This window comes from Phyllobates terribilis, unplaced genomic scaffold (genome assembly GCF_046119375.1).
Source record: "Phyllobates terribilis strain yellow unplaced genomic scaffold, ASM4611937v1 Scaffold_3__8_contigs__length_932513732, whole genome shotgun sequence".
In the NCBI taxonomy this organism is placed as follows: Eukaryota; Metazoa; Chordata; class Amphibia; order Anura; family Dendrobatidae; genus Phyllobates; species Phyllobates terribilis.
In genome coordinates, this window is record NW_027362763.1 from 402,068,341 (window position 1) to 402,083,776 (window position 15,436).

Consider the following 15,436-nt stretch of genomic DNA (forward strand, 5'->3'; position numbering starts at 1 on the left):
TCTGTATATAGTGTCGGTGTACAGGCAATGCAATGATCACCATTGATATTATACACAGGAGCTCTGTATATAGTGTCAGTGTGCGTGTATAGGTAATACACATACTCACAAGTTCATTATCTGTCGCAGACCGATATCACATCTTCTATGCAGGACTTATCTCTGCAGAAAATAACATAGTTAGCTATAACTGATCACTTCCAGAGCACAATCCACACTTTTCCCAAGACTTCTACACTACATGAAATGACAAAAAAGCAACACAGTGCGGCACTACACAGTAACAGTGCTCCAGCGTCATTCTGTGCCTGCTCATCTCTGTCAGCAGACATATTCGTCTGATGGCAAAGATGTAGCAGAGCTGAAGACAGAAGACCTATGGATTACGTTGGAGTGAGGATTTTTCTTTATTAAAGATGGAGTCCCTAAATGTGCTTTATTTTTAATAAAAAAAAAAAATCTGTCTTTTTTTCTGTTTACTAGAAATTCATGGTGGCTATGTCTAATTTGGCGTGACACCATGAATTTAGGGCTTAATACCAGCTGATAATACAAAGCTGGCCTGGTACTAACCCTATTATTACCCAGGGTGCCACTCACCACCAGGGCCGCTGGAATAGCCAGGTAAAGCACCTGGAAATGGTGCTAGGATGAATGCGCCATTTTCAGGGGTGGCTGCGGGCTGCGATTTTCAGCGTGGGGGGCCAAGAACGCTTGGGCCTTACCATGCTGCGAATCCCAGCCCCCAGCTGCCTTGTTTTATCTGGCTGGCGATCAAAATATGGCGGGAGTCCACGCATTTAAAAAAAAAAAAAAGTTAAATAAGTTTAAAACAAATATTCGGCTTCTCTGTCTTTTGATCGCCAGCCAAGGTAAAGCCAGGCACCTGGGGGTGGCAGGCCATAGCGGTCTGCTTTATCTGTGGTGAGAATCAAAAATTCTGCGGAGCGCTACATAGTTTTTAAAAATTTATTTTCACACTTCTATATGTGACAGACTCAACAGCCAATCGCAGATGCTGTCAAAGAGGATGGGCGTCTGTGATTGACTGTTCGAGTAATGTACAATTAGCCCATATATTCTAGTATGGTACTATGTATGGGCAGCTTTCAGGTTACTCAAGCAGCCAATCACAGACGCCCATTCTCTGTGTCAGCGTCTGTGATTAGCTGTTGGGCCTGTCACACATATAGAAGTGTGAAAATAAATAAATAATAAAACAAAAATGACATAGCACTCCGCAGAATTTTTGATTCTCAGCGCAGATAAAGCAGACAGCTACGGGCTGCCACCTCTAGCTGCCTGGCTTTACCGTGGCTGCTGATCAAAAGTCAGGAAAGCCCAATGTTTTTTTAAATTATTTAAAAAAATAATTTAAAAAAAAAATGCGTTGGCTCCCGCCATATTTTGATCGCCAGCCAAGCAAAAGCAGGCATCTGGGGGCTGGGATTCTCAGCATGGTAAGGCCCAAGCGTTCTGGGCCCCCCATGCTGAAAACAGCAGCCCGCAGCCACCCATGGAATTGGCGCATTCATCGTAGCACCATTTCCAGGTGCTTCATCCGGCTCTTCCAACGGCCCTGGTGGGGGGTGGCACGCTGGGTAATAATGGGGTTAGTACCAGCTTTGTATTATCAGCTGGTACTAAGCCTGAAATTCATGGCGTCACGCCAAATTAGACATGGCCACCATGAATTTCTAGTAAACAGAAAAAAAAAAAAAAACACAACACAGAGAAATTTTTTTTTTAATAAAACTAAAACACAAAACACATGTAGGGACTCCATCTTTAATAGAAAACAAAATGGGCAATGGGAATGCATGATGGTACCACCAGTGGCTGGCAGGACATGCTGGGCATGATAGTACCACAGAGGCTGACAGGACATACTAGGCATGATTCATGCCTAGTATGTCCTGCCAGCCTCCGTGGTACTATCATGACCAGCATGTCCTGCCAGCCACTGGTGGTAGTACATGCTGCTGGGCATAGTACCAGTAACCAGAGGCTGGCAGCAGGACATGCTGGGCAATGGGCATGATGATAATCATGCCCTTTGCCCAGTAGTATTTACTGCCAGCCTCGGCCAGGGATTCTCCCCCCCTGCTTTTCATACTCATGCGTCGAGATGAGCTGCAGCCGCTGCCTGGGGCGATTCCGGGTTCGTCCTCCACAGTGCACACAGGAAGCAGTCCCAGGGCGATGACGTCATCACCCTGAGACTGACCTCCTGCGCACGCGCCGGCAGTGTCGCGCTGTGCAGAGGAGGCAGAGGGGCACTGCGGCAGCAGGCAGAGCATGGAGATCACTCTCCCTGCTTTGCCGCTGCAGAGGGCCCATCACTAATCATATTGGCAGTGCTGCCGATATGATTAGCAAACTGGGGGGGCCCTCTGTTCTCTGTACAGGGCCCAGGTGGGGTAGGGGGGTGGGGCTTGGGGGTGTGGCCATCGGGACCCGGGGCCCACCGGGCGTTTTCCCGATCCTCCGGTGTGCCAGTCCGTCCCTGATTGAAGTGTCCATCAGGTCTTCAATAAGGTGGTTAACAAGAATTGTTGTATGTAAAAGGGCCTATAGCAATAAACAATTGCATTAAAGGATATTCTCGAGTTGTTTCTTCAGCAGCTCATGACTACATAGTCTCCTTACTTCCTGGATTCTGGTTGGTCTGGTGTTCCTACTTGTGTGACAGTTTTGGTGAGTAGTATAGCTGAACTATTAGCTGAACTATGAAGCTCAGCACAAGTTCTGCTGTTATACATTCAGCTATCAGTGTTTTGTTCTGAAGTTTACACTGTTATCACCATATTGGCATATAGAGATAATAGGGCATTTGAACAAGCACACAGCTCAGGAAAGCAAAAATGGTGATGTTTACACAGGACTGATAACTGCAACTCATCAGGAGCTGAGAGGAAGGAGAGGAGTTAATTGCTGAATAGAAGTCAATGGGCTGGAGAGAGGTGGAGGGGATTTTAGGAGTTAACTCCTCTCCTGGAATGTAGCTATTGTGCACACTTGGCAATGGTTGGGGGAGGATCTTCTTGGAAACCAGCGGTAATCTTTTGTCAGCTAAAAACTTTTACAGCAGGTCAATAGAAGCAAATAGGAAAAGCAAACTAATTGTAAACTTGTTTATTTTTACCCTGTCTAAATAATTAATTAAAGCCATTTAATAACTTGAGAATACTCCTTTAATATCATTTACCTGTAACACGCACCATAATGTAATAATTATATTAACTGGAACAAGCTTCACTAGCCTAAATATTCATATTCTGTACATGTAAATTTATACCGCTATATTGGAAGTCTCCCCTCAAGCTTCTGATTGCTACTCACAGGGTTCTAGTGGAGAATTATGTGGTTGTTTTTGCTTATGTCTCCAGATGTTTCCCTGACAAATTCCTTAAATTTTGAGCCAATGGTTAGATACCAATAATGTGATGATTCAGATGATTTTGATCCAATAGATGAGTAATTAAATGTGTGTGAACTATTACACCATCCAAAATTTGATCAATTATTCTCAAACCACCTGCCCTTAGTACAATTTAATATCAAGATAAACCTTGGTAAAAAAAAAGTTTCCTGTTAAAATTATTAATTAAGGAGACCTGTAGAATTAGTAATACAAGCTGACAAAATGAAGAGAAAGGTAGAGGCTCAGACTATTATATTTAGTTTTGGATAGCTAGTTACTAATAGTAATATAGTAACTTACTATATATGTTATTTTATTCATTTTTGCACAATTAATTTGGATAGAACAAAGTGGGAGTTGTATCCTAATTTGAATTTTTTTTAGCTAAGGTGAGGATTATGGCTTGGCCTTCCTGGCCTTGGCAATGCCTTTATAGATTTACATCCGAACACCAATGCCACATCACCAGAGTCTGCAATGCCTTTTTTCTTACAATGTCGATTATCTTTTGGATTTTATAGAAGATTTTAACCAAATCAAGAATACATAGTATGTGGAGACACATCTATTTTAAAAGGACGCTATCATACACTTTTACCACCTTAAACCATTAAATATGCATGGTCAGCCCTTTAAAAGATAAGCCTGTTGATCCCTTTATGACCCCAAAGCATTGTTCCAGTAGCGAGAAATTACATTTTGAAATTGTGTCTGGAAGTGTATTGGGGTGTGATGATGAGCTTTTAGTTTCTCAGCCTCACACTGTATTTCCTACCTAGCAGCACCCTTCCCTGGCTGATTGACAGGTTGTTTGCTCTGGTACACGACCACTGAACTGTCAGTCAGCCAGTCGAGGGTGTTGCTATTTGAGGAATACTGCTGAGGGTCAGAAATTGTAAGTGCATTATCACCCCCCAACGCACTTCCAGACACAACTTCAAAACACGATTTCCCACTGATGGTGCAGGACTTTGTCATCATAAAGGGATCACCTGGCTTAGGTTTTAAAGGGCTACACAGTAATGTAAATGATTTGAGAGAGGGTGTGGTGGGGTCGTTTCCTTTTAATGGCATTCATAACTTGAACCGTGTATTAAATAGCCCGAAGCCAGGACTGTCCAAATGGAGCAAGGGCGCAACCTTCTCCCTTCTTGCACTATGACTAACATTTATAGATGTCACTGTTATGGGGACACTGTGAATTGTATCTGGTTTTACTTGCTCACTATTGAGGTCACAACACACAGTCATAGAGTTTATTCAAACTCGAATTTGCAGTCTGTGATATCTCATATGTTATTTTGTCACAAAGAGCCAGGAACATATATGGAGGGGCCATTGACAACGAGGTCCTGTAAGCAGCACTAAATGCGCATGTGTGTACTTTCTCCCTTAAGGACCATGAAACATGGGTCTCCATATACTCCTCCATATGTGGCAGGGAGGTTGTCACAATGTCCTGCATTTCACTTTTTACTTTTAGCCAGCCAATGGAAATTACATTTATAATTTCTTTAGGATACGATGAGAGAAAAATTGAAGAAATTGTTCCCCCACCAAACAACAAACCTGTTTTACAAGAAACGTGGATTTGGCTAGACACCAATATCAGGTATGTTAAATACGCATTACTTGCTTCCTATGGATAATGCATATGAAATGTGGTACAGATGTGATTTCTGAACAACATATTGTAATGATCTTAGCCATTTAATTAGTGGTAAACGACTTACTGCCAATGCTAAATAAAGATTATTCCTGGAGCACATTAATCACTGGCTAACTATTAATGATTGGTGACTTATTTATGTCAGTTTCATAGGATTGTAAATTAAGTACCCATTTTTCACAGTTCATCGTTAACAACCCAACTACAGCTAACTGTCCCTAACAAAAACACTACTTGGGCGGCTTATGCATTTGTTGTTTCTGAGGGATTTGGACTCGGAGTAACAGATATACCTGTCGAGGTGAGTTTCTTCTTTAAGTTACTGTATAACAATATGGCATTGTGCTTTTACTGGTCATGTACCCTGTATGTATATAATCACGTATTGGATTGGTTTAACGACTCAATTATGTGATGATGCCATCATAAATGTTATCTCTACAGGTTATCGCTAAAGGAGATGATTACTTATTCAACCACCACATAACTACATCCATCATCACCATGACTGCAACTATGTGCCATGGTCAAGAAAAGGCTTAGCATTAGTGTTGATCAAATGTGCTCAGATAGCGTGTTATCTGAGCATGCTCAGTCTTATATGAGTATTTTCAGTGTGCTTGGATAATATGCTTGCCTCCCTGCGGCTGCATGTTTTCCAGCAGTAGACAGATCTAACACGTGCAGATTGGACAACAAACAGTCACTACCCGCATGTGTTGTGTCTGTCTTCCTCTGGAAAAAGTGCAGCTGCAGGGAGGCAAACATATTATCCAAGGACGCTGAAAATACTCAGATTGTTTCTTCATGACATGTTGTACTTTGTGTTAGTGGTAAATTTAGGCCGATATTTTTTGCGTTTATTTATGAAAATGTAAGTATTTTGACGAAAGTTTAGAAAATTTAGCAATTTTCAAACTTTGAATTTTTATTCCCTTAAATCAAATATTTATATCACACAAAATAGTGAATAAATACCATTTACCACATGGCTAATTTACATCAGCATCATTTTTGAAACATAATTTTGTTTTTATTACAAAGTTTGAAGGATTAAAAGTTTATCAGCAATTTCTCAAGCTAGATCATGTTTGAAGCGACTTTGAGGGGCCTAAGTGACAGAAAATACCCAAATTGATACCATTTTAAAAACTGCACCCCTCACAGTGCTAAAAACAACATTCAAGAAGTTTATTAACCCTTTAGGTGCATCACAGGAATTAATGCAATGTGGAAGGGAAAAATGAACATTTTATTTTTTCCCACAAAAATTTTACTTCAGCCCCAAATTTTTAATTTTCACCAGGATAACAAGAGAAAATGGAATATTAAATTTGTTGTGCAATTTCTAATAAGTACGCTGATACCCAATATTTTGTGGAAAACTAGTGTTTGGGTGCACGGCAGGTCTCAGAAGAGAAGGAGCACCATTGGACTTTTGAAGCGCAAAATTGGCTGGAATAGATAGCGGACACCATGTCTTGTTTGCAGAGCCCCTGATGTGCCTAAACAGTGGAAATCCACCACAACTGAACCCATTTTGGAAGTAACACCCCTCAAGGAACTTCTCTATGGGTATGGTGATCAAACTGAACCCAGGGATGCTTCACAAAATTTTATAATGTTAAGTTGTCAAAATGAAAAGATACACTTTTCCAGCAAAAATGTTGCTTAAGCCACAAATTTTTCCTTTCCACAAGGGTAACAGGAGAAAATGGACCATACCATTTGTTTTGCAATTTCTCCTGCTTACGCTGATACCTTATATTTAGTGGGAAACTACTGTTTGGATGCACGGCAAGACTCAGAAGGAAATGGGCACTATTTGACTTTTGGAGTGCAAAATTGTTTGGAATAGATAGTGGAAATCATGTTGCATTTGCCGAGCCCCTGATGTGCCTAAACAGTAAAAACCACCCACAAGTGACCCCATTTTGGAAACTACACCTCTCGAGGAATTTATTTAGATGTGTGGGGAGTACCTTAAACCCACAGATGCTTTACAGAATTTTATAACGTTGAGACGTAAAAATTAGTGTTGATCGAACACTAAAATGCTCGAGTGCTCGAAGCTTGGGCCGAGCGCACCGTGATACTCGGGTGCTCGACCTGTGCAATGAGCCCAATGTTAGTCTATGGGAGACCAAAGCATTTTTGCGGCGGCACCTCCAGCAGTCTGTAGAAAGCCTAAACAGTGCCCAAAACGATAGTGACAGTGCTCAAATGACATGGGGACAGCATGGGGATCGCCCCAGGAAGCATCTCTGACCCCCAGGTCACTGCTGTCAACAACGTGGTCAGAGGTATAAAGCCACTTTTACAGGCTCACAATAAAAAGTTCAAAAACGAAACTGAAACTGTTTTCCTGTGAAATATGTTAAGGAACATCCTATCCAGGGTAAAGACTTGTGTATAAGGTAAAATAAATAACCAAAACAAAAAATACTCCTCCACACCTTGGGCTATTTTCACAAGTAGCATTTTTAATGTGTTTTTGCAAAATGTATTCACCGGGAAATGTAATTTTAACATTTTACAACCATATCTGGCCATGTGCTGTGTGACACATGCATACAGTGCTGAAAAGGCATGGGAACAGCATGGGGAAGACCCCTGGAAGTGTCTCGCCAGGGGGATATAGGGGACTCGGTACCCGGGCCTTTTACCTTGTTTAGGATGTCACGACAGTCGGCTCCCGGGCCCGTACTCTGGGGTCTCTCTTGAAAAAGGGGTTTTTGGTCGGTAACAGTTTTTGTCTTGTCACGCCACCTGTGGCTTCTGGTAACGGATACTAGCGCTGCTGCAGACCTCCGGGGCAGGTGTTAGGGCAGCTGGGTTGGTGCGGCTCTCCACAGGCAGAGCACAGCCCCAGGGCAGTGTAGGTGCCGATGGTGATGCTGGGCGTTGTAGTACAGACGAGATGGCGCAGCAGGAGTTACTGACAGACAGGAGATTCACTTCAGTACCTTTACTGGTGCAGATGTCAGGTACGGTCCAGGGTACTCGGTAGGAAGAGTTCACTTTTGGACTCTCCCCAGTGAGTGGGTATAAGGCCTCCTGGTCCGTTTCTCCCTCTCTCTAAGCTCCTGGCCAGCCTGCAACTGGGCCTAGCTTCTGTGTTGTGTTGTTCTCTCACCTGTCTCTTGGTAGTAGGACCTTTCTCTGGCAACCACTATCCCTGGACGCTGGGGCCTTCATGGTTCCTAGTCCTGTAAAGGGTTTAGCTTCAGGTCGACCAGGGATCTGTAATCCTCCTGGTGTGCCAGTAATCCCTACTGGGTGTAGAGGACCCTGTAGGCATTGACCCGGTGTCCGGTTTGTATTCTGGGGTGAGCCTGTGATGCTCCTCTGCCCCCTTAACTCCTTTCTCCTCTTTGCCTCCGGCCACACTTAGGGCCCTCAGTACACACACAGCAGCTCACGTTTTGCTTCTTCACTGGTCTAAGTGTCAGCACACTGTCCCACTTTCTGACTAACTCCACCCTCCATATATATATATATCCCTAACAGGGCTCCCTCTGGTGGTATGAGGTGGAAGGGTGGAGGTGTTTGTAATGTAGTGAGGGCCTCTTGTGGAGTAGTCCGTCCATGCACCCTTTTGGGTCCTGTGGTATCTGTAGTAGCAGGGTGCCACATTCCCCCCTAGTACAATTCAGTACTCCTGGACTGAAGCATTTTTAAAACAGGTAACAACAATAACAATAGTAATAACAATAATAACTACATCAACAATGTTACAATAAGTCCCGTGACGAGGTGTCCATTTCGCTGATGAAGGTGTAACAAGGGTAACATGAGGGACCAGCCTGAAAACCCTCTCTGAAGCATCCCTGACACCCAGGTCACTGCCTAAAAGTGTGCCCATCAGAAGTGATCCTTGCCGCATCAGAAGATGCAGACTTGCAACTATCCCCGTGCAAGTCCTTGTCCCAGGGCAGTGTTCAATTGTACCTCCCCCTTTCCTTGCAATGCAAGCGCAAGTATGCAACCTGCCACCCACCCACCCCCAGCATGCAATACCATACTGCTTGCCTGCACTTGAAATTGGGCCTTTTAGGCATGTGGAGGCGGAATCTGGCCACCACGTCATGGCTGTGTCGGCGGCCTGGTATTCATACTCAGTCCCCAGCCGCCCGGCGGCCGGGTGTTCACGCTTGGTCCCCAGCCGCCCTGCGGCCGGGTGCCCACACACGGTCCCCAGCCGCCTGGGGGTGGCCGGGTGTCCATAAATGGTCCCCAGCCGCCCCTATTTGTCCCGGTGCGCCTTATACACAAGCGCGCATACCAAAACATTACCTGTGACCTCCCCAGTGCATTTAATGGGAAGGACAGCCTAACCACAAACATGTGGACAAGTGAATGTGGCCAGGGATGGTCCATCTCACTGATGCCTTCACACTGGGTTAATATTGTGGAAGCCGGGACACAGTTGGACACTGGGATGCAACACATCCTCCAGACATAGAGGATTGCGGGTCCTGGGTCAATCAGGCTTCAACACAAAGTTCAAAAGGTAGACAGCAGCAGTGGTCGGCCTCCTACACAACAAGTAAATTATTCATGATCATGAGGCCATCCATCTCCTTAGCTTTCTGTTCCTTGGAATGCAAGTGCATGTATGTAGTCGCGGCTAGGCCTGAGGTGGTCAGCGCTTTTGCGCATATCCTACCTCCTCCGAGGATTGCTGGATGTTTTCCTGCTACGATCCTAGTTCTATGACTCCCGTTAAAACAAAGCTTCAGGTGATGAATGATGGATAAGGTGGTGGCAAAGGAGAAAGAGCAGGAGGAACAGGGACCATTCACATCAATATCAGGCCAGTCAACCACACATGTCTTGTAGGATATGTTTCTGTACTAATAGGAGCGGTTCAGCTACACAGTTGTAGGGCATACAGTGAGTGCAATGCCTACCAAAAATTTCAAGGCACTCCAATGCCCCTTGGAAGTGACATGGAGGTCAGAGGGCCTTAACTAAACCATTTTTTCCATTTATAGCAACTGGGTCTCTTGTACACTGTTGGCCTAAGCAGTGAATGGAAGGCTTTCCAAAAATTATGAGGAACTGCAATGACCCTTGAAACAGACGTGGATTACAGCGTACTAAAAACCTTCTACCCATTATTGGGGAGTGGGTCTCCCTTAGTGTTAGCCTATGCATTGAAAAGCAAAAGCAGACTAAAATTAGGAGGAAATGCAATGCCAGTTGGAAGAGTCGTGGAGGTTAGAGGTAATTAAAAACAACATTTCAATGCCCCTTGGAAGAGCTGTGGAGTTCAGAGTGGTTTAACAAGACGGTTTTAATGCCCCTTGGAGGAGACGTGGAAGTCACAGTAGCTTAACAAGACGGTTTTAATGCCCCTTGGAAGAGATGTGGACGTCCCAGTGGAATAAAAAGACAATATCAATGCCCCTTGGAAGAGTGGTGGAGGTTGCAGTGGAATAAAAATACAATATCAATGCCCCTTGGAAGAGTGGTGGAGGTCGCAGTGGAATAAAAAGACAATATCAATGCCCCTTGGAAGAGTGGTGGAGGTCGCAGTGGAATGAAAAGACAATATCAATGCCCCTTGGAAGAGTGATGGTGGTCCCAGTGGAATAAAAAGATAATATCAATGCCCCTTGGAAGAGTGGTGGAGGTCGCAGTGGAATAAAAAGACAATATCAATGCCCCTTGGAAGAGACGTGGAGGTCACAGTAGCTTAACAAGATGATTTTAAAGCCCCTTTGAAGAGACGTGGAGTTCAGAGTGGATTAACAAGACGGTTTTAATGCCCCTTGGAAGAGACGTGGAGGTCCCAGTGGAATAAAAAGACAATATCAATGCCCCTTGGAAGAGTGGTGGAGGTCGCAGTGGAATAAAAAGACAATATCAATGACCCTTGGAAGAGACGTGGAGGTCACAGTAGCTTAACAAGATGATTTTAATGCCCCTTTGAAGAGACGTGGAGTTCAGAGTGGTTTAACAAGACGGCTTTAATGCCCCTTGGAAGAGATGTGGAGGTCCCAGTGGAATAAAAAGACAATATCAATGCCCCTTGGAAGAGACGTGGAGGTCACAGTAGCTTAACAAGATGATTTTAATGCCCCTTGGAAGAGACGTGGAGTTCAGTGTGGTTTCACAAGACGGTTTTAATGCCCCTTGGAAGAGACGTGGAGGTCGCAGTGGAATAAAAAGACAATATTAATGCCCCTTGGAAGAGTGGTGGAGGTCGCAGTGGAATAAAAAGACAATATCAATGACCCTTGGAAGAGACGTGGAGGTCACAGTAGCTTAACAAGATGATTTTAATGCCCCTTTGAAGAGACGTGGAGTTCAGAGTGGTTTAACAAGACGGCTTTAATGCCCCTTGGAAGAGACGTGGAGGTCCCAGTGGAATAAAAAGACAATATCAATGCCCCTTGGAAGAGACGTGGAGGTCACAGTAGCTTAACAAGATGATTTTAATGCCCCTTGGAAGAGACGTGGAGTTCAGTGTCGTTTCACAAGACGGTTTTAATGCCCCTTGGAAGAGACGTGGAGGTCGCAGTGGAATAAAAAGACAATATTAATGCCCCTTGGAAGACTGGTGGAGGTCACAGTGGAATAAAAATACAATACCAATGCCCCTTGGAAGAGTGGTGGAGGTCGCAGTGGAATAAAAAGACAATATCAATGCCCCTTGGTAGAGTGGTGGAGGTCCCAGTGGAATAAAAAGACAATATCAATGACCCTTGGAAGAGACGTGGAGGTCACAGTAGCTTAACAAGATAGCTTTAATGCCCCATGGAAGAGACGTGGAGGTCCCAGTAGAATAAAAAGACAATATCAACGACCCTTGGAAGAGACATGGAGGTCACAGTAGCTTAACAAGATGATTTTAATGCCCCTTACAAGAGCCATGCAGTACAGCATATTAAAAACATTATTCCCATTATTGTGGAGTGGATTTCCCATAGTCTTTGCCTATGCCTTCCAAGCAAAAGCTGCCAAAAATTAGGACGGAGGAACTTGCAATGCCCCTTACAAGAGCCATGCAGTGCAGCATATTAAAAACATTATTCCCATTATTGGGGAGTGGGTCTCCCATATTCTTTGCCTATGCCTTCCAAGCAAAAGCTGCCAAAAATTAGGATGGAGGAACTTGCAATGCCCCTTACAAGAGCCATGCAGTAGAGCATATTAAAAACATTATTTCCATTATTGGGGAGTGGGTCTCGCATAGTCTTTGCCTATGCCTTCCAAGCAAAAGCTGCCAAAAATTAGGATGGAGGAACTTGCAATGCTGGCTACACGGACCACAGTCACCCTGGTGGTATAGTGGTGGTGAAGGCTGAGGATAAGGAGAAGTGCAAAAACAGCCGAAATGAGGAAGCGTATACCCATGTGTGGGTGTGAAGCGGTGCATGGGAATACACCTCCCGAAATAACACAGTGGATTTGACTTTATGTTACCCTGCTGTCATTTGGTGGTGATGAGAAGTCTGGCCAAATCCAGCCCTTGTTCATTTTGATAAGGGTCAGCTTGTCAGCATAGTCAGTTGACAGGTGAGTGCACTTATCAGTTATAATTCCCCCAGCGGCACTAAAAACACACTCTGATAACACGCTAGCGGCAGGGCAGGCCAGGACCTCCAAGGCGTACAGAGCGAGGTCATTCCAAGTGTCCAGCTTGGATACCCAATAATTAAAAGGCGCAGAGGAATCACGGAGGATGCTGGTACCGTCGGCAAGGTACTCCCTCACTATCTTTTGAAACTTTCCACTCCTTGTGAGAGTACCCCGCGCCTCAGGGCCTGTAAGCTGGGCGGGTCTCAGAAAACTGTCCCAGAACGTTGACAGTGTTCCCCTGCCTCTGCTGGATTGGAGTTGTGTCTCTCTCGCCTGTACACCTTGGTTGGGCAAATAACTGTGATCTCTGCCACTAGCGTGTTCAGATGGGAATTTTTTTTTAACAGTTCTGCAGCAAGGGCCTTCTGGTACTGCCCCATTTTTGTAAACCTCTCCACCTCAGGAATATGAGAGTGAAAGTTCTCCTTGTAGCGGGGGGTCTAAAAGTGTCAGCAACCAGTAATGACTGTCACCCAACATTTTGACAACGCGAGGGTCACGGCTAAGGCAGCGTAACAAAGTCAGCCATGCGTGCCAGACTGGTAACGGGCAAGACTTCCGTGTCCTCACCAAGATTACGACTGACCATGCTCTCCTCCTCCTCCTCCTCCTCCCCCGTGTCCTCAGGCCACCCATGCTGAACCGATGGTATGACAGTTGTACAGGTACTACCGTCTACAGCGCATGATACCAGCTCCTGTTCTTCCTCCCCTCGCTCCTCCTCCTCTCCCTCATTGTCCCCCAATGCACGTTGGGATGAGATGAGGCTGGGCTGTGTGTAATCGCCCGCTACGGCTTCTTGATCCATCTCATCATACTCTGGCTGCAATGCCTCCTCTTTAATTCTCTGCAGAAAGCGTTGCAAAAGACAGACAAGTGGGATTCTTTCGCTAATGATGGCATCATCGCCACTCACTATCTTGGTGGACTCCTCAAAGTTTGTCAGGATGGTACATATGTCAGACATCCAGGTCCACTCCTGAGGTCTTATGTGTGGAGTCTGACCTGAATATCGATGGCCTTGTTGCAGCTGGTACTCCACAACTGCTCTCTTATGCTCACAAATCCTTTGCAACATGTGGAGGGTAGAGTTCCAACGTGTGGGGACATCACACACCAGTCGGTGTGCCAGAAGCTGCAAACGTTGCGGCAACACAGCAAGGGCGGCGGAAGCTGTAGCCGACTTCCGAAAATGAGGTGACAGGCGGCGTACTTTGACGAGCAGATCTGGCAACTCGGGGTGCGATTTAAGAAACCGCTGAACCACGAAGTTAAGCACATGAGCCAGGCATGGTACGTGTGTGATCTCGCCTCGCCTCAGAGCCGCCACCAGGTTACGGCCATTGTCACACACAACCATGCCTGGATGTAGGTTCAGCGGTCTCAGCCACAGATCTGCCTGCTCTTTCACAGCTGTCCACAACTCACAAGCAGTGTGAGGTTTATCACCTAAGCTTATGAGTTTCAGCACAGCCTGTTGCCACTTGGCTGAGGCAGTACTGCAGTGCTTCCAGCTTGTAACTGATGTGGTGATATCTGAGATGGAGGCTGAACATGAGGAGGAAGAGGAGGAGGAGGATGATGCGCAGGAGCTGTACACTGTGGGGGCAACTCTGACTTACATAGGTCCTGCAATCCTCGGTGTGGGGAGGATGTGTTCCGTCCCAAGGTCCGACTGGGTCCCGGCTTCCACTATATTTACCCAGTGTGCCGTCAGGGAGATGTACCGTCCCTGGCCACAAGCACTTGTCCACGTGTCGGTTGTCAGGTGGACTCTCCCAGTAACTGCGTTGTTGAGGGCACGGCAGATGTTTTGGAACACGTGCTTGTGTAGTGCGGGGATGGCACACCGGGCAAAATAGTGTTGGCTGGGGACAGAGTACCGAGGGACGGCCACCGCCATAAGGTTGCGGAAGGATTCCATCTCCACCAGCCTAAAAGGCAGCATTTCCAATGCAAGCAGTCGTGAAATGTGCGAATTTAGGACTGTGGCCTGTGGGGCATTGGCTGCGAATTTGCTCTTTCGTTCAATGGTCTGGGATATGGACAATTGAACGCTGCGGTGGGACGTGGACGTTGATGCTGTTTCTTGAGAACTGCCATAACAAGTGAAGACTGAGAGGAGGAGGCATCTTTGCATGCAGTATGGACAGGGGATTGCCTTGCACACACAACAGGGGGTTCTCTTACACGCACAACAGTGGAAGAAGCAGTGGTGACACCCGCTGACACTGGTCGTGGACCCTGGGGTTCGCCCCACAAAGTCGGGTGCTTTGATGACATGTGCCTGATCATGCTGGTGGTGGTCAGGCTGGTAGTTTTGTCAACCCTGCTGATGCTGGCCTGGCAGGTGGTACAAATGGCCTTTTTGGGATTATCAGCAGAGTCTTTAAAAAAATTCCAGACTCTGGAAGACCTACCGGTTGTACTGGCAACGTCCCTCGTGCTGGTGTTACGGGGAATGGTTGCCCACCTTCTGTCTGCAGCCACCACACTGCTTCTTCCTGTCTGTTGGGGTACTCTGCCTCCCTCCCCCTGTGTGCTGCTGGCCTCGCTCTGGGAAAAGGGTAAAAATGGCACCAAAATTTGTCACACAATTTCTGCTGAACGTAGCAATATACCATATGTGGCTGTACAGTACTGCTTAGACACATGGCAAAACTCGGAAGGGAAGGAGCGCTATTTGACTTTTGGAGAACAAATTTTCATAGAATAGTTTGTGAACTCCATATACAGAGCTCCTAAGTGCCATA

General features: G+C 45.7%; 1 protein-coding gene across 1 annotated transcript in view; it reads left to right on the forward strand.

The window, feature by feature from the left end:
• Positions 1 to 15,436, forward strand: part of LOC141259483 (CD109 antigen-like) — a 275,952-nt gene that overhangs the window by 132,110 nt on the left and 128,406 nt on the right. The window contains exons 19-20 of the mRNA XM_073675568.1: positions 4,943 to 5,036; positions 5,277 to 5,394. Coding sequence (XP_073531669.1) covers positions 4,943 to 5,036; positions 5,277 to 5,394 — 212 coding nt within the window. The remainder of the gene's footprint in view (positions 1 to 4,942; positions 5,037 to 5,276; positions 5,395 to 15,436) is intronic.